General features: G+C 42.7%; 1 protein-coding gene across 1 annotated transcript in view; it reads right to left on the bottom strand.

The window, feature by feature from the left end:
* Opn5 (opsin 5) overlaps positions 1-18,046 on the bottom strand; it is a 50,407-nt gene extending 32,361 nt beyond the window's left edge. Inside the window, exons 1-4 of the mRNA XM_021650416.2 lie at positions 17,913-18,046; positions 13,875-13,994; positions 6,212-6,382; positions 2,402-2,736 (exon numbers count right to left, since the gene is read on the bottom strand). Coding sequence (XP_021506091.2) covers positions 2,402-2,736; positions 6,212-6,382; positions 13,875-13,994; positions 17,913-18,042 — 756 coding nt within the window. The 5' untranslated portion in view covers positions 18,043-18,046. The remainder of the gene's footprint in view (positions 1-2,401; positions 2,737-6,211; positions 6,383-13,874; positions 13,995-17,912) is intronic.
* Between the last annotated feature and the right edge of the window lie 1,070 nt (positions 18,047-19,116).

Below are 19,116 nucleotides of genomic sequence, written 5' to 3'. Positions count from 1 at the left end.
CTATCAGTGAACTGGGGGAGGGGCATGGGAGGAGAAGAGAGAAGGGTGGCAAAGGATGGCAGCATTGGGTGGGGACAAGGGAGAGGGCTTCAGCTGGGATACAAAGTGAATAAATTGTAATAAATAAAATATATATATATATATTTTAAAGAAAAGAGTTAAGAGGGTGGAGTCCAGACCTGGGAAGAGTTAGGGTGAGAGGACAAATGACCTGTAGAGAAAAGAGAAACTGGAGCGGGGGGGCATCTCTGTGATAAGCTGGAGACCTAAGTCACGGTAAGCTCCTGGGAGAATATGAGGCTAATCAAGCAGAGACTCCTAGTATCAGAAGCCATAGAGACTGAACAGGACAGCCACGATCTAAGACTCCTAGCAGAGGGAGGAGAACACCAGCTCACCCACAAAAACTTTGAACCTAAATTTACTCTGCCTATAAGATGTTCAAGAATAAAGATAGGGCAGAGATTGAAGGAATGCCCAACCAATGCCTGGCCCAACCAAAGACCCACCCAATCAGAGAGTGCCAACTCCTGACACTATGAAGGATACTGTTAAGCTCGCAGACAGGAGCCTGTCAGAGTTGTCCTCTGAGAGACTCTACCCAGCAGTGCCTCAAAACAGATGCTGAGACTCACAGCCAAACTTTGGGTGATCCTTACGGGAGTCTTGTGGAAAAGTAGGAGGAAAGAGAAAAGGACCTAAAGGTGACAGGACTTCCACAAGAAGACCAATGAAGCCAACTTACCAGGACTCAGAGGGGCTTGTTGAGACTGAAGCATCAACCAAGGCAATGCATGAATTGGGCCTAGATGTAGCAGACGGGCAGCTTAGGCCTCATGTGGGTCCGCTAGTAATGGAAGTGCAGACTACATGGGAAACAGACTCAGTTGCCAGCTATCTGATTACTTTCCCCTGGCAGAACTCCAGGGGAAGAGAACAGACTCAGTCTAGATGCAACTTGATGAGCTGGGGTGGATGGGAAAGGGAGCACCCCTTTTCTGGAGAATAGGGGAGGGGGGAAAAGGAGAGGGGTGAAGGGAGGGTAGAACTGGGAGGGGAAAACGGATGGGGCTACAACAAGGATGTAAAGTAAATTTAAAAAGGAAAAATAATAATAAAAAAGGAAAAATTAGTATTAAAAAAGATAATAACCCAGCTAGAAATACTTAAGACACAGAAAATGAGCTTATTTTTGATACTAAAATCTCAGACTGTAGTCTTGAAGTTACACAGTTTTAAACTACTGGTGTTGTAGAGAGCAGGAGCCCCGAAGGGGTGAGAAGCTGAGCAATCCTGAGCAAACACTGAGTGGAGGAAAGGATTTCTCAGGACAGAGAAAAATACGACCCTGTGAGACTGTATCTTCTTACTCCAGCAGAGATCAATCAGAAACACGTAAATGTACAATGGATGTACTGGGAACTTGCACTGTTTCTTTTTGTCTACATTTACTTTTTGTGTACTGGTGTTTTCCCTTCATGCGTGCACAACCTGAGCACGTCGGTGCCTGAGGAGGCCAGAGAGGATGTCAGATGCACCGTGAGCCACCTGTGGGTGCTGGAAGCCACACCGGGTTCCTCTACAAAAGCGGTAGGTGTTCTTAACTGCTGAGCCATGTCTCCAGACCCAGATGTTACTGTTCTGGTTACACTGAGGAAATGAGCTCTAGGAAACTGGATGTTGAGGAACCAAGATGGGACTCGGCCAGTAGTGTTTATCTGTTTGTCAATATGCATGTGCATACGTGTGTGAGTGTGGACGTGCATGTGTAAAACAATAATCAAAGAAAGCAAGGGGACATGGGGAGACTGGAGGAAGGAGATGGCGGGAGGAAAGGGAAGGGAGAAAGGAATGTGATTATATTTTAATTGCAGTATAAAAAATAATCAATTTATTTTAAAAAGAAGCTAGATGTCTAATGCCGGGTTACAAACAGGCCAATGTTTATGATACAAACACTTTTGTCACATTCCATGTTATTTTCCTCTTACCACAATACATAAAGCACTGCCAACTACTCTTGCACATTTACCAAAGAATCCCGTCCTTCAGGAACAATCTGCAATAAACTTTTTCAGTAAACAATGTGGACGGCAGGAGGTATTTGAAATGCCCACCAGAGTCTAAGTATAATGATGCGAATATATATTTCAATAGAGAAAATAAGCCCCGCTGAATCCATTATACAAATTTGGTAGAAATTAAAAATGTGTGCATTTGTGTGGAGAGGGCTATGGTAGAGAAGAGAGAAACTATAGTGGCTTAGATGAGCCCTAACAACGTCCAGAACTGCATAAAAAATCAATAGTGATTCTTGCTTGGTTTTTTCTGGTCCCTACCCCTTCCTCCCTCTGACATTTTTAGTGTTCAGGAAACACACCTATGAAGGGACTGCAGTTACCTTGGTCAGTTTCACCTCGAGCACGTGGCTGCTATGGATCCGACTGTCGAAATGAGCTACCTCTTTGGAAGAGGACTTCACCTTGGCAATGATCTTCGCATATGAGAAAACAATCACAGCCGTTGGCAGCAGGAGGCAGAAGAAGAGGATGCTTAGGATGAACACCTGACCCCCACCTGAAGCCTGGGCCAGCCACCAGTCCAGGGTGCACGAGGTTCCGAAGGGCTCGGGTGCATAGTCCCCCAAGCCCACCAAGGGCATGGTGGTCCAGAAGGAAGCATAAGCCCAGATGACTGCCAGGCAGATGTAGGCATGCTTTCTCTTCAGCCAGACCCCTGGAGGCGAAAGAAATAAAGCATTACCCGCATGTAACCTGCCCTGTACCCAAATACCTCCCCTGGACATATCAAATTCCATCTCCAAAGATTTACTCCACTGAATTCTGGGAGACGGAGACGTGGACAGATAATTGGAGCCTGGGGGAGAGTGAAGTCAAGGTAGGAAAAGTTCCAGAGCTGGAGCCTTTGTCCAGGAGGATGCAATTTGAAGAGAATTCACAAGGAAAGTTTTCTCTAGGCACCTAGGAGCTTTGGGAGGGAGAAGTGACACAGGGTGGAAAAGCAGACAGCAAAGAGAGGAAAGGACACTGAAGACGATGGAGGAGCTTGGGAAAACATCTCAAGAGTACGTTAGCGGGTGGTCCAAGAATTGAAAGGAGCATCCTTCTCAGAAGATGAGAAATCCCAAAGGATTTGGTTGTGTCTTTAAAAAGCGCCCTGATTCCTAAAGGTTTTTGTGTGTCTATGTCTCTTCCTCACCTACGAATTTGTTGAGGGGGGTTGGTAACTCTTGATACTGACCCTGTGTTGTGACGCTATGCTGGGTGACTGTGCTTAGAAATGCAGGCAAATTTTTGAATCTTTGTTATTCATGGGACAGTAGAGAATACACAGGCATGGTGGGAGAGCAGCAGACAACCTGATTAGGTTGTCACACATGCTGTGAAAGTCACTCTGAAAAAATTAAAAAGTCTTCAAGAAGATGGAGTGGAGGAGAAAGCTCTGTGTTGCAACAGTAGTTTCTTAACCAAAAGAGAATTCCAAGAGAGAGAGAGAGAGAAAAAAAAGACAACTTTGTATTCATTTGTTTTTTTAAAATTAAATTGTAAAATGCTAGTCATAATTTCCCAAAGTTCAGCACGGTCACCAAAGCCAGTCTCTTTTGCAAAAGTCGCCATGGAAATTTTCTCCTCACCTCCCTTAATTATATTGCAGAAGGAGAGTCAGGAGAGTGGCTCCTTGCTGCTTCTGTTCTGATCAAGTGTCATTTAAGTCACTAAGACCACAGCACCGTTCTGAGTGCAGTGTGTAGCTTCAGCCATGTTGTCTTTCTAAATGCTCAGCGTTCTCAACATTCAGAGAATGCTGTGGTGACACATTGCTTATGGGTTTGTTGTTAGCTAATTTGTTTGTTTGTTTGTTTTGAGACAAGGTCTCCAGCCCAATCTAGCCTCAGACTAACTATGTAGCTGAGGGTGATCTTGAACTTCTGATCTTTCTGCCTCCATCTCCCAAGAACTGGAATTACAGTGTCTCTGCCGTAGTTTAAGTTATGCTGGGGCTGGAACACTGGGCCTGGTGCTTGCTAGGCAAACTCTCCCAACTGAGCTGTATCCCCAGTCTTTGCATAAAGATTTTGATGAAGTTTAAAGTAATTAAATAATATCAACTTTCCAAACTACATACTTGGACATTGACATGAACATTTACTCGTGTGTGGAGTGTGTGTGTGTGTGTGTGTGTGTGTGTAATCACTAAGAAGAAACAGAACAAATGGTTTCTATGCTCAGTCATCTCCATTTACTCAAATACATGGCATTGAACATCATGAAGTACAAAAAATTCCTCAAGACCAACCAGAGAAGGGTAGCGATCAGGTAGCCACAAAGATTCGTCAGCTCTTGGTTATCCATCATAACGCATCAGAGACTGGCAGAGATCATAACATATATTCATAAGGACGTGCATACGGATAAGCATTGAGAGTGAGGCTTACTTAGTGAGATGCTTTTATACTTACATTCCAGTATGGTGAAAGGCTGTCAAGTACAGGAGGGAGTAGATTAGTAGATGGGTTCTGTGGTGCTCCAGAAGTCAGAACTAGGACCAATGGGTGGAGGTTACTGGGAGGCAGTTTTGTCTCAATATAAGGAATAACATTGTAACAATGAGAGCAGACCAATCAGAGAATGGGCTGCCTTGAGCAAGAGTAAGCTCCCCATCACTGGTCACTGGAATTATTCAAGAGGCCGAAAGGTCATCTCTCCGGGATGACCGCTTATGACATTACATGGTGAGGGGGGATCTGTATGTCCCCGAGTGACCTTTTAAATTCCAATATGCTAGAGAACACTGTGTGAAGGGTCCAATAGTGAATCATGTCACATGATGAGCTATCACTGAGGGCCAAGCTTACGAGAAGCTAGGGGATATATGCATTTCTCCTACAGCGTTAATGCCCTGCCGTGTTTCCAGGGGTAGATTAAGCATCCTTTCTTTAGTTGACACAAAGTTTAAACTCAAGGCGACATTTTAAAACAGATATCAAGGTTTAGTACTCCTCAAATATTCCAGGAAGCTGAACTTCTTTTCATGTCTATGAAATGTATGGTTTTATTAAAAATCTGTTTGTTGTGCTTAAAAAAAAGTAGGATTACAGTAAGAATTAGACTCTGATGTCATCCAAACTGCATTAATTATATGGTTTTTGTTTTGCATTTTGTTTGTTTGTTTTATCTTATTGGAACTTTTGACTCAGGCTGTTTCTCCTGGAAGTTTTAGATGTTTATGAAAACAGATGCACATATTTAACGAGTATTAAATCCTGAAGATATTTACAACTACCACCCCCTGCCCCTGCCCTCCCCACACATGGCCTCTTTCAGAGTCCGAGAACTGTCATCTTTTTGGGCACCAAAGAAAACTTGCTTTGTCCTGTATGTTTACTGGCCATCCTCTACTCTATGGCCTCAGGCACTCTACCTAACAGACTGGCTGTCTAAGCATCTTTACACAAAGGGAGTCACAATCAACTCCCTGGTTAGGGCTGATTCTCGCTTTTAAAATTAAGTGCCCCCAAATTTTCTCCTTCCGGTTCAATAAATTCTCGGAACCCCAAGAACCAAAAGTGCTAAAACTTTAATTGGTAGACTAGTCTAAACTTGAAAATAAAAGCCCTGAAAACTCCATTACTGCTGCCTCACCAGTTCCCTGAGTGAGCTTCTAGTCTACCTACCAATACCACCAGAGACATGCAGAGCAGTGTTTCAGTGTGTGTGTCCTTTCAGGTAGGAGCATCTGCGAGGGTCTCTAAACCTGGAGAACACTCTGGAATTCCCCATCTCTGAAACCTGAGGGAGCCTGAGTCCTAAAGGAAAATCACAGATAACTGTTCTTACGATGGCAAAAACTCAGTAGGTCATCAGCTAAATACCCCAGACCTGATCTTGTTCATGCATCCTCTCTGTTCCTGTTTTTCAGATGAGGAAATGTGTAGACCCTTCCAAACTTTATAACAAGACACTTAGACATTTAAAAGCTGTAAACGTGATTATAAAAGTGGTACTAAAGGAAACATACATCAACACAGGTCAAACCTAAACATATCATAGAACAAGATAGGCTATGAATAGAAGTTTTCTTGGTCACTGAAGTTACTAATAACCTTTATTTACTGTGTAAAATATGTACATCTCTGACACTCAAACCATCTAGCCTTCACCGTGAGGGAACAAGGACCCTCTCAACTTACCATAAGATAGATAGCAGATCTTGAGGTATCGGTCCAGGCTGACAGCAGTCATGGTAATAAGGCTTCCGCAGCCAAAGAAAAATCCGGCCCATCCATACCAGCGGCAGCCAAACCAGCCAAACACCCAGCGGTGGCAGAAGCACGAGACGATGGTGAACGGCTTGCCTACGACTAGAGCACCAAGCAGGCGTCAAAGGAAGTCCCTGGCTGCTACAGCCTCTCCATCCGCTCATTCAGACCCATGTCAACGTGTGAGTGTGCGCACGTGAACACAGGCACACACACTTCATTACACAGAACTGACAGACCAGTAAAATTCTGACGGTTCATGTGGCCTACCACAACTAAACACAACAGTCTTGGTCAGAGGAATAAAGTCATCAAGGTCAGAGGAAAGGGGAGGAGGTCCTCCCCTATCAGCAGACTTGGAAAGGGACAGGGAGGAGATGAGGGGTTGTGGGATTGGGAGGGAATAAGAGAGCAGGATACAGCTGGGATACAAAGTTAATAAACTATAAGTAATATCAAAAAAAATAAAAAATAAAAAAATAAGTGATCAAGCTGGACCTGGCCTGAAAGATTCCTCCATGCTAGCTAGTTCTCAAAGTGCTTGAAGATCTATGCAGGCTGCCAGGGGAGACTTGTCCTCAGGAACCCCACTCCTGAGGACTGATGCGTTCATCAGGCTGAGGATGATGCATTCAATAATAATATCATGAATCTACTTGTGCAATGCTGAGTAATTCCATGACTGCTGTAGGAGCAACTGACTATTTTCTGACTGGACTTGAGACCTGCTCCAGAAGCTCACATATGGACTTGTGAACCTCATCAAAAGCTGAGGGCCTGGGAGGCCCTGGGCAACGTGAAAAAGCTATTACTGACGACCTGCTAAGGAGGTACAATGAGCCTTCTAAATAACGGAGTTTCCGTCCACAGATTAATGACGCTTTCAGCTTTGGTCAGAGAAATGTCATTTTGCAAGTTAACAGTAGTGACTGCAGAGATTCACAGCTGACCAAAGTTCTGAGACTGAATGACTGTTGGATGTCAGGCTGTTCTCTCTCTCTCTCTCTCTCTCTCTCTCTCTCTCTCTCTCTCTCTCTCAGAAATGTGACCTTCAGCAGTGTACACTGGTAAGGTGCCCATGTCCCTGTAAGCAAGCCTAAGGAAATTCTCACACACACACACACACACACACACACACACACAAAACAAGCAAACGTAAATAGTAGATAAAAGGCTATTAAGGAAGTGGTAGGGAATTAGTGAGAGAGATGAGCAAATGAGGCTAACAGAGGAGTGAATATGATTTGAATAGATTATGTACGTGTATGAAACTGTCATATTATCTTAAGATATGCTAATAAAACCATTCAAAAATACACTTCAGCTATTTTTAACATGGCAGTTACTTTTCTTTTCATAAACCAAGTTTGAAATTACCCTGAGAAGTTTTCATTCATCCCAATCACCAAAGAACTTCTTTAAACTAAGTATTACTTTGCTTACTAGTGTAACTGTCTCAAAGGGACTTGGCTTCAAGGAATACAAGAGATGTGATTCCAGAGGGCAGTGACATCAATATGATCATTTTTAATCTTTCATTAAAGTGGTTAATTTAAAAGATGAGCAAGACGGACTGTATGTTTGCACTAAGACACTCAAGAGAAATGTTCTCATAAAGCACAATATTTCTAAATTGGTTTTCCTCCTTGAGTGTCCAAGACTTCGTTGTTTTTCTCCCATCCAAAATTAAACATTCAAGATCAAGTGTTCAACAAGTGTTCTGGGAACAAGGTTTTCTACAATACCCTTAAAACATCTATTTAACCACACCAAGCTTCTTGGCAGAATTATGTCTCGGCCTCCAAAACAAACATACTTAGCTAGTCAAACAATACCCAGCAAAGGGTACCTACTGTAGTCTTTGATGGTAAACGTTCAAAACATTCATAAATTGTCCATTCAGAAAATGTTTTGGGCCCAAATGTATTGACTATAGATCCCTGCTGACCTTGTTACCAATTACTACACTGATTATGAAATATGCTTCAACTAAATAGGAAGAAAAAACTAAAATAAGACTCCTTTGTCTGCCCTCGGGACTCTTTTCCTCCCGGTAGGTTGCCCTGTCCAGCCTTGGTGTGATGGCTTTGGCCTTGTCTTGCTGCATTTTATTTTGTCATGTTACGTTGCTGTCTCTTGGAGGCCTGCTCTTTTCTGAAGGGCGATGGAGAGGGAGTGGATGGGAAAGAGGGGAGGTATTGGGGAGCAGGGAGGAGTGGAAAGGGGGGGAATTGTGGTCAAAGTTTATCATGTGAGAGAAGCTATTTTCTATTTTTTAAAGCAAGAAAATATCTTTTAGACCAATAAATGCTTCAATAAAATGATTTCTAAACTTGATGTATGCTATTCCCTAGCTTCCCAAGTCTGCTGGTGCTCCACTGCGCAATCTCATGGACAACAAATAATTATAGCTTTAAACTCATTTGATTCCTAGTTCGTGTGTTGTTACAACACCTAAGATTTACGGAATACTGCTGAGTAGATGTATCATAGTACACATCCATGTACTGACTAATTTCAAGAGGGATGCTTGTTAATGGCTTCAGTTGATGCTGTAACTCAATTGGCTGAGTGCTTGCCTGGTATACACAAGATCCTGGTTCAAGTCCCAGGGTACACAGTTCACACTTGGTGGCAGTAGCCTGTAACTGCAGCACTCAGGGAGTAGATGCTGGAGGAGCAGTTCAAGTCAAACTCTAGTGCATAGTGAGCTGGCTGTCCTCTGGGCTACGTGAGACCCTGACTCAAGACGTGAGAGAGAGACAGTTTTAAATCTTCTATTACTGAATGTGCTAAAAATTTTTTTGCTGCTTTTTAATCAAAGACACTCCTTCGCCACACTAGTTTGTCATGAATTTTTTTAACCAGAAATACCTATTAAGTTTTAGTAAAGCTTTTCAGTGCACCGCTCATGAATTTTTCTGCACTGTTTATGAGCATTCTGTTCTCGTTGAATCTGTGAATACAATCACTCCAGGTGAACATGCCTTCTCACACCAGATGTAACTTCATACACCCCGAGTTAAGCCCTGAAAAGAGGGGGGGAGACTTGGGAGAGAAAAGGGGAAGGTTGTCTATGCTTAAAGTCACATTTTGAGCAACCATAGGCTTTTCATGCCATTAATTCAGAACAGGTAGATTAAAAGGCCACAGAAGTGTGTGTCTCACTCATCTCTCAATTTTGAATTTATTTAATATATATATATGTATGTATGTGTGTGTGTATATATATATATATATATATATTGTTTCCAGGGAGACAATAGCATTCAAGAACATGAAAAATGGGAGGAATCTTGGACTTGGAAGGAACTTTTCTAATACAATGATTTTCAAATGTTCCACCCTCGGGGAGTCCAGGACGTTCCTCTGAAACATTCATATTTCTGTGTTTGTATACGCATGTGTGTACATTTATATGTGTCTATGTGTGCACCTGTATGCATGGCTCAATATGTGTATATATGTTTGCATGTACACCTGTCTGTGTGTGGGTGTGTACAAGGGTGCACAGTCTGTACATAACTCTCTGTGTGTGAGGAGAGACTGTCACAGAGAGCCCAACCTCATTCAGTCAAGAAAAATAGCATGTCTTATTTATGACTATTTTATGACATCATTTGATATTTGAAATTGTTTAAGAACAGAAAAGAAATAATCAGGGAACAAGAAAATACCAGGAGTGGGTAGGGGTGAGGGGAAAAGGGAGAGGAGGGGAGAAAAGGAGGAGAGAGGACAGTCCTGCAAGAAAACTCATTACTTTGTATACTAATTCTGAATACTAACAAAAATTATATAGCAATCACTCCAAGCTCTTTCATTTTTAGACAAAAAACCCGATTTTCACGTTCTCTTGCAATTTCTTCCTTCTCTATCCATTCTTTATCTCACTTGTTCTGTTGAGTTCTATCTTATTCAAATACAGAGACAAGCCATTTAATAAGTATAAGGTTCAAACACAAGATAGCTATTAGTAAATGCAAGGTTCGATGTGTTTACAACCAGACCCAAAGAGAAGAGAGAGAGCAAGACAGCATCATGAACAGGAATTGGTGAGGTGAAGAAAAATAGAGTACAGAGACAGAGAGAGTTGTTTTATGTAAGGGAGTGATATTAAGGTAGAATGAGAAGCGGTAGACTGAAAAGTCTTCTGGGCAGGAAAGACAGCAGACTCGGAAGCTTGAGGAGAATCTCCTTGTGTGGAGGACACGGCAGTGGGAAAGATGAATGTAGCCTAGAGACCAAAACTAGTATTTGTCCTAGGTCTCCATGCAGGATGGAGTCTTTGTTTGTTTGGGTTTTATGTTTTGTTTTGTTGGTAGGTTTGTTTGCTCTGTGTGTGTGTGTGTGTGTGTGTGTGTGTGTGTGTGTGTGTGTGTGTTGATTGGTTGGTTTTTCATGTAACCCTTACTGGCTTAAAACTTATTCTGTAGCTGAAGATCCAGGATGACCTTGAATTCCTGATCATCACACCTTCAGCTCCCAAGTGCTCATGCTGGGACTATGTGCTCTAAAATTATGCCCAGTGATGCGTCTTGAACGTCATCTACCACCAACCTCAGTATCTCTGTCTCTACTCTTACTCTGTCTCTGTCTGTCTGTCTGTCTTACTATGTTTCTGTCTCTCTCCCTCTTGCTCTCTCTCTCTCTTGCTCTCTCTTTTCTCTCTTTCTCTCTGTCTGTCTGTCTTCTCTCTCTCTTTTCCTCACAGTAGAATGCTCCTTAGCCTGGTGGCTGATGGAGTCACTGCAGTTGTTCTCTTTTCATCTTGCTTTGCTTTAGCTTTCAACGTCCAGGACTTCAAACGCCTAGACCCGCTGATAGGAGGAGGAATTTCTTACACGTCTGGAGGAAATTCAAGCAGCGGTTTACTGTCCCTAACCCTCCAGCATGCCCTCTGCGATCTGCTCCTCTGTGCCCAAAACAACCTGATTTGTAGCATATAGGCAACACACCTGATTCTAGAGTGTGTTTCTTTGGTGTTTAGAAGAGAATGCAGCTGGGTAAGGGGAAAAGACAACATTTTTTAGCATCTATTGGAAGAACGTGTGTTATAGACACTTAAACGTGTCCTAGATTTACCAAAGGAAACTCAGGTGTTAGAAAACACCTTCTGGTGAATTCTTCTAATTTCATAAGCTCATCCGCAGGGAAAGGAAGGAGGTGGTTTCTGTGATCTCAGAGCAGACTGCCAAGGCTGAGAACAGTTTCAAAGTATCAGCCCAATTAAGAGCCTTTTTTTTTAAATTCGAGTCTTATCTGTGTCAGCCTTAAGCAGCAGTCAGGTATTACTCAGTGGTGAAGGATGTTCCTGAAATGTTCACTGGGACAGACGTTTTACACTCCGAACCAAGAGGGGAGTCTTGGGCAAACAGATGAAGAAAAACATGGCATCCCCGCTGCTCTAGCGCCATCGCGTGGCAGTAGCCAAAACGGCAGGCAATTTGCAACCTCTCAAAAAGTGCAGGGTTCACACACAGAAAGGGGCATGCAGAACCTCCTCTTTCTCTTCTAATGAATGTACACATTTGCTACCATAAGAGCTTATGAAACTGGTGCCTATCCATACCCAGAAACCTGGAGCAGGTAAAACTCTCAGGAAGAGGGCAGCACGTCTGCTATTTAATGTTGCAGCAAAGCTTTGTATGTGCATATGTGTGTGTGTGTGTGTGTGTGTGTGTGTGTAATAGCGGCTGTATAAAATGCAGGTTATTAAGAGACTACAACTGGATAACAGATGTTTGACTCCAAATAAAGGTTAGGGTACAGGTAGGCAACCCTGGGCCGAGATGTGAGTTACAAGAAAAGAAAAAAAAGTATTACAGCTCCTCTTTGCTGGGTTATCCGAAAAGCCTAAGAAGCAAGAGAAAATCTAGAAATTTTCAATATTATTCATATAGTAACTTATCTGGAAATGCGTAAGTGCAGATGTGGTGTGTGTGTCTGTCTGTCTGTCTGCATCTCTGTGTATTTCTGAGTGTGTGGTATGTCTGTCTGTATGTCTGAGTGTCTCTCTGTGTGTGATGTGGTGTGTGTGCGGGTGCCAGTGCACACATTGGTATATGCAAGTGTGCAGACCAAATGTCACTGTGAGGTGTGTTCCTCCATCGCCTACCACCTTATTTGGGGGCACCAGGGACTTTCCTGGAGCTGAAGCCTCCTGAGGTTCCTGTCTCCACTTCCCAACACGGGGACTGCAGGCAGTGGGCTGTTAGATTCTGCATCCATAGCTCAGTGCACTCTGAGATATACACAGTGCCCAGTGTTATCCAAAACTTGTATCCTTAACACTTAACCATTCCTGGGACATAGCAAGAACTCAGCAATGGGCTTGGGAAATGGCTCCATGGGTAAAGTGCCTGTCATGTAAGTGTAAGGGCAGTGTGAGGATCCTCAGCGCCCATGGAAACACTGGGTGGCCAGCCCCATGGGAGGCAGAGGTAGTGGACTCTGTAAGGCAAGCTGGCTAGCTAGAAAAACAAATTAGAGAGCTATGAAGACAAGTGAGCAACCCTGCCTTGGCACATAGGGTAGAGAAGAACTGGGGAAAACACTGATGTCGGCTTCCTGTTCACACACACACACAAACACATGCACCTCACGAGCCCACACAAGTGTGAATATGCACACACATATACATACACACATGTGTGTGTTCAAAGAAAAAATAAAAAAGAAAAATATTCAACAAAAATAATATAATCTCAATGGTGCCTCATGACCGTGATGCTACCACTCAAGAGGATGAAGAGTTCAAGGTCATCTTCATCTACATAGTAAGCCAGGGAACAGTCTGGGCTACAGGAGACCTTGTCACAACAGGAAAAAAAAAGGAAGGGGGAAGAAAGGAAAGAAAGAGAGAGAGAAAAGAAGGAAGAAGGAAGAAAGAAAGAAAGAAAGAATGAAAGAAAGAAAGAAAGAAAGAAAGAAAGAAAGAAAGAAAGAAAGAAAGAAAGAAAGAAAGAAAGGACTTTTTGTTTTTCTGCCTTCATTTTTTCATACAATATATTTTGATCATGTTTCCCCTCAAGCTCCCCCCAGATCCTCTCCACCTCCCCACCCACCCAACTGCATGCTTTCTCTCTCTAAAAAGAAGCAACACACAAAAGAAGAAAGAATGAGTGAAATGAAATTTAAAAAAAATCAAACAGAAAACCACTAAGACCCCCCCCAAAAAAAGCCCACCAGAAAAGAACATGGAGTTTGTTTTGCATTGCCTAACTACTCTTGGTCAATGGCCTGCCCTGGAGTATGGCACTCCACTGGAGAAAAAATTTTTCCCTTTCCCACCAGGTATCAATTGGAAGTATCTTCCAGAGGGTTCCAGTTTGAAAGAAAGATGTAGTCATAGGTCCCATGCCTAACCAAAAATAATAAATGATCCCTTAATAATATGTTATTCAATAACATTAAATATGTTAATAAATGTTAAATGATCTCATTAGCAGGCATCCCAATGACTGTCTATATCCAGTGCAGTACACTCTGCGATGAGAAGAAACATGTGGTAACAAAAATGAGCCCTGCGCCGGTGAGTGATTTGGAATGGCTAATATTTTAAACCCACAAAGAAGGAACAGCATGGCGGAATTACCTGATATCCCCAGATCACAGACTGCTAAATTGATAGTCATTATTTCAGCAGGTCTCAGCTTCTTCTTGCGTCTAGAAGACATATAAAGGACATACCCATTTCCAAAGGTAGAGAGAATCCCTACAAAGAAAAAAATAAAACGTCCCATCATTAAAATGAGGATTAGCACTCAACTTTCGTATGAAAACACTTCTCAATTTCAAAAATGGACACCACAGATTTAGAGGGTAGTGAGAGGACACTAAATAAAAATCTTAAATTAAGAAGATGAAATTAAAAGGCATGAATTGTGAGTGACAGGCAAGGGGTTGCCTGGGAAGGGATAGGAGTCAGGAATTGCAGGACTGAACTTACCCGGATGGTGGAATTGCTAACTTCCTGGTTAGGCTCAGGAGGATGTGGGAAGCCCCGGGACCAGTCCTCATACCAGCCCCCAGGGCAGAGTGCTTTCCTCTGCCATTTTGTTTTTTGGTTTTTGTTTTATATATATAGTATTGGCTTCATAAGATTCCCTCCCTTGGACAAGTGGGATCGACCCCTTAGCTCTTTATAAACCGTGAAGGCGAAGTCTACCAAGAGAGGGGACTCCGGGCGCCACTCTGGGCTCACTCAAGTGAGAGCGCCAGCCTTCGGGGGAGGTGTGGTCAGAGGTGTGCCTGTTGTGACCCCCATGCAAGGAAGAGGTCGTCTCCTGAACGCAGGCCCCAGGACTTAGATTCCCGGGGTGGTGTGGACCCTCAGTATCTGGAATGCAGGACACCTTCAGCTACCGCTGGACTAGGTGTGAAAGGGTACCCGTGTAACAACTGATACCATGAGCACTCCCCCTCCCACCAAGGGGAGAGAAAAAGTGACTCTCAACCCACCAGACCTAAGAACAATGACATACATGTGGTCCCAAGTTTGAATACGCTTTTATTAATGACGAATTGGTTTGGGTATTACAATGAAACTGTTCAAAATCTTTTACAAACCCAGTTAAAATCCAAAAACAAAAACAAAAAAATAGACCCATTATCTACTGACTGTATTTAAGAAAAGAATACACCTACTTCCATAGCTTAACATGTAGAGTAGATTTCCTCAGGAATTCTTGCTTCATAGTGTGGCTGTGTATAAATGAGAGTCTGGTACAGCTGCCTTCAGTAGTAAGGAATAAGGAGAGTATTAACAGGAGAGACCCAGAGTTTTCTATTTTAATTTCTACTTTAATCCCTCCACCACAATTCATTGGGGGGGGGCAAGAAAATGTGTGTGTCTGCTGATGGTATGAAACCACCAGGACCTGACTGCGTTTTGCTCTTACAATGGTCCATGAAAGCCTCCTTAGCTTTCTTAAAGCAAAAGGGGAGGAAAACTGGAGGTTTTGTAAAGTCGTAGAGCAAACCAGGTAACAGGCAACTCCTAATAAGAAACCATCTAGCAAGGCACGCTGGGAAAGGATAAAATGCAAAAATGCAGCTCAAAAACAGTAAAGCAAATTCCACCTATGTCATAGCTAAAGAAGAGCAAAAAAAAAAATTAAGCATTCACATGCAGTCATCTAGAATGCTCCTCTAACACCATTTTGCCTGCCAACATCTCTTGAGAATATTTCTTACTTGAGTTTCCTTGAATTTTTTACTAACCCTATTCCGTAGGGTTCACCCAGTGCCCATCATGATCTTAAAAAAAATAGTGAACTCTGTTAAATGCCAGCTTCTACTGCTTCCATGAGCAACTTTGTCTTTGGATGAGCATTAAGAGAAATCAGAAATATATTTTAAGACTAAGAAAAACAAGACTAAGAAGATACAGACTATGGAGTGGACATATTTTTGATCATCAAAATCCTGTATCTTTTGCAAGTTGCCTTCCTCTGTAGGCAATTAATAAAGCAGGTGTTACCATGAAGAGTGGAAAATGGGTCTCAGGTTTCTCTCTCCTGCATACCAAACTGGGGTTTCAGTTTTCACTCTTCATTTTCCCCTAAGATTCCTAGGATTTAACAACAACGACCAAGAATTTTGCTCTGTCCACTGTATCCTCAAAGGATCTAGACATGTGACAACTAGACATGGGATCAGACCTGAGACATGGGTCTAAAAAGAGTTCAAGCCCTTCCTCCAAACCCATCCTTCTTTCATAATCCCAAATGGTTATTCTGGCTTCAGTCTGTGCCCCCCCCCCCCCTTCATCTGATGCTCCCTTCACTTGGGTACTCCCATTTTTAACATTTTTAAGCTCCGCTCCAGCACTTAAATCTGATTTTGATTCCCTTGCACCCAACCTGCATAAAGTGAGAACCTCTCTCATTCCCCCACTGGACTCTCTCACTAGAAAGGGAACAGGCTAATTTGTCTAAAGCCATTTATCTGGTTAAAGACACTGTTTTCAACATCATCTCTTGCTGCTGGCTGAATTTATGAAATGCTTCCTTGTCTGCCTTTTCTGATCACTGGGCTTAATAAACACCTGATGTGGAGTTTACTCTGAGGCAGCCTCTAGTCCAGCTTTTGTTCACTGCTCTATTCTCAGCCACTTAAGAGTAGCGAAGAGTGGGCACTTCCTATATTTGTGTTTGAAAGGACACATTTAAATAATTAAATTTAAACGAAAAGCAGTCAAATGCTCACAGTAAGTACAAAGGACCCTGGGAATTATCTTGCAACAGAGCGTGTGATTTAATCTTATAAATTCTTTCTGCCTCAAGAACATACCATAGGGAGAACTTTTTAATGAGTTTGTTTTCTAATTTCAGGAATTACATGAAATTCTTCACCAGTCATAAGCAGATGAGAGAAGGGGAGGGAGAGGAAAGGGGAGGGAGGGAGAGTGGAAGAAACAAAGAAAGGAGAGAGAAAGAAAGATTGAGAAAAGTTTGAACCGACATCTGAAATATTAAAGACATATATAAACCTAAAGATGGAACCCACCTGCACACCGCACACCTGAATTTAATATAGCAACTTCGAGTTAACGAAAAGCTCTAAACACTTATTCTAAAGACAGGTACTATACTGTAGCCCTGGCTGGCCTGGCACTCTCCTACTGTGGACCAGTTTGGCCAGGAACTCACAAAGATCTGCCTGCCTCTGGCTCCCAATTGCTAGGGATAAAGTCCTGTGCCACCACACCCAGCCGAAATGTAATAAATCTTCATTGTCTGCATCAGTGCGATCCAATAGAAATTAATAAAAACCAGAAATATGAGCTACACATACGTTGCATTTTTTTCTGGTAGCCACATTAAACAATATAAAAACACATAGGCAAGTTTGTTTTAATAATTTAATACTTAATCCAATTCATAAATTATGGATAAATCTAATCCATAAACTCATGATCCAGAAATTATGAAATTAATGGGTATTCTATATTTCACATTATTAAGAAGATGTTTGTACATTATCTTCCCAGACTAAGCCTCCAATAGGAGGCTCACATTTCCACTGCAATACATGTATTTGAAAGGTAAGAGCCTGTGTGCTCAGGAGCCACCAGGGGCTGCTGGTTTGGATAATGTAGTCTAACATTAAACAGATGCAACCCTGTGTGAATTAGACATAAAAATCTCTTCACCCTAGGCTGGATTTTCATTGATCACCAGTATAATTTCTATCTCAGCAGTGATGATATGGTGAAACTTTTAAAACAGTGTCCACTGCCACTGTGGTACAGGGCCAGAGTCCCCTCAGCTCTGAGAAGGAAGCTCAGAGGAGCTAAAGTGATGTCTAAGAGCCATTATTTTTAAAACAGAAATACATTCGTTATCACTCCTTTGCTATTCAGAACACAAACCCACTAGTCAAGTGACCAAATGAAACAGTCTTGAGAATTCACCGTGAAAGTTCTTTGGATTATCAACGGAACATCTATCCCCGGTGGTGACAGTAACAGTCATTCCTATAAAACATTGATTGACTGCCATAATGCCAACCTACCTTCCCCACCTCCACGAACACCCATGTAAGTATCAGAAGCATCTGTGCAAAATCAATACAGCCTTGTGAATTCTCTCGATGCGGCCTCTGACATAGAAGCATTAAGGGAGCTTACCGATTATTGTTAGGTAAAACCCAGCCACTAAATCCGCTTCCCAGGAAAGTTTGGAAGCAAAGGGGTCCTCCTCTCGAAGATAGTGTGGCAGGTTCTCATCCTGGGGCAAGGCCGTGTGGTTCAAGGCCATGCTGTTTTCACACCACCAGGGGGTCTGTAAGGTAAACCGGCAGAGATCTCAGCAGACCAGAATATCGAATCCGTTTGAACCCACTCACAAACGAGCCTCGACAAAAGACACACTCTGGATCCCGATGGGGGATTAGTACCTGGAGGGAGAAAGTCACCGTTTTTTTTCTTATATGACGTAAATACACCAACACGCAGTTGTTCAATTTGCAGTCTAGGCAAGCCTGCATCTTCTCCTCAGGCTTCCTCTGAGCCATTTCACACCTCCCTCAGTGAATAAGAGGTGGAGGACTAGCTTGTCCTGTCGCTCCTTAGCAAACTTTGTAAAGATCTGAAGTAAGAAAGGCCACTGTGTGAAATGTGGACAGGAGGTGCAGCGTTCGAGTTAGCCCACGCTTCTCCATTCCCTACATGCTTGGTGAGATGTTCGAGTTTGGCTAAGGGAAGAAAGAGAGCATTTAGTGCAAAGGAACATGAACACTTACTTCACTAAAGGAATCCACAAGGTCAGAGGTTGACGGGGTTAGCCTAAAAGTTGAGGCTGTTCATGAATGAGGGAGGAGTGTGCCAGCCTCCTTCCAAAACTGAGAAGCTATTGACAGTTGATGGCTGCCAAGGGAAGGAGGTTTGGGGACGTGACCTCTGGCTGGTAAAACATGGCCCTTCACCCGTGTGTGTGTGTACGAACAACACAAATTAGACTCAGTGAGTTATGAAAACGACTACAACACAATATTGAGTGGTGGGGTGATCTGGGAGACTTGGAGGAGTGGGATGTAGGAAATTACATGTGATATGAAGTTCTCAAAGAATAAATGTTAAAAATATATAGTAAAAAATTAAGAGCTCCGGGAGTATCCTAGTCTGACCTTAGGCACTGGCACATTCTCTCTCTCACACACACACCCATACACACACTCTCACAGACATACACAGAATCACACAGAGACCACACAGAGTCATACATACACACACACACACACACACACACACACACTCACTCACTTAAAATGAAATAAATCTTAGAAAAATAAGGAGGCTATTTAGAAAAAAAAAATTGGTCTTGATCAATACA

The sequence above is a fragment of the Meriones unguiculatus genome, chromosome 16, assembly GCF_030254825.1.
Source record: "Meriones unguiculatus strain TT.TT164.6M chromosome 16, Bangor_MerUng_6.1, whole genome shotgun sequence".
Classification (NCBI taxonomy): Eukaryota; Metazoa; Chordata; class Mammalia; order Rodentia; family Muridae; genus Meriones; species Meriones unguiculatus.
The sequence above is the reverse complement of the archived record's forward strand: the minus strand, read 5'-3'. Positions and strand labels throughout refer to the sequence as shown.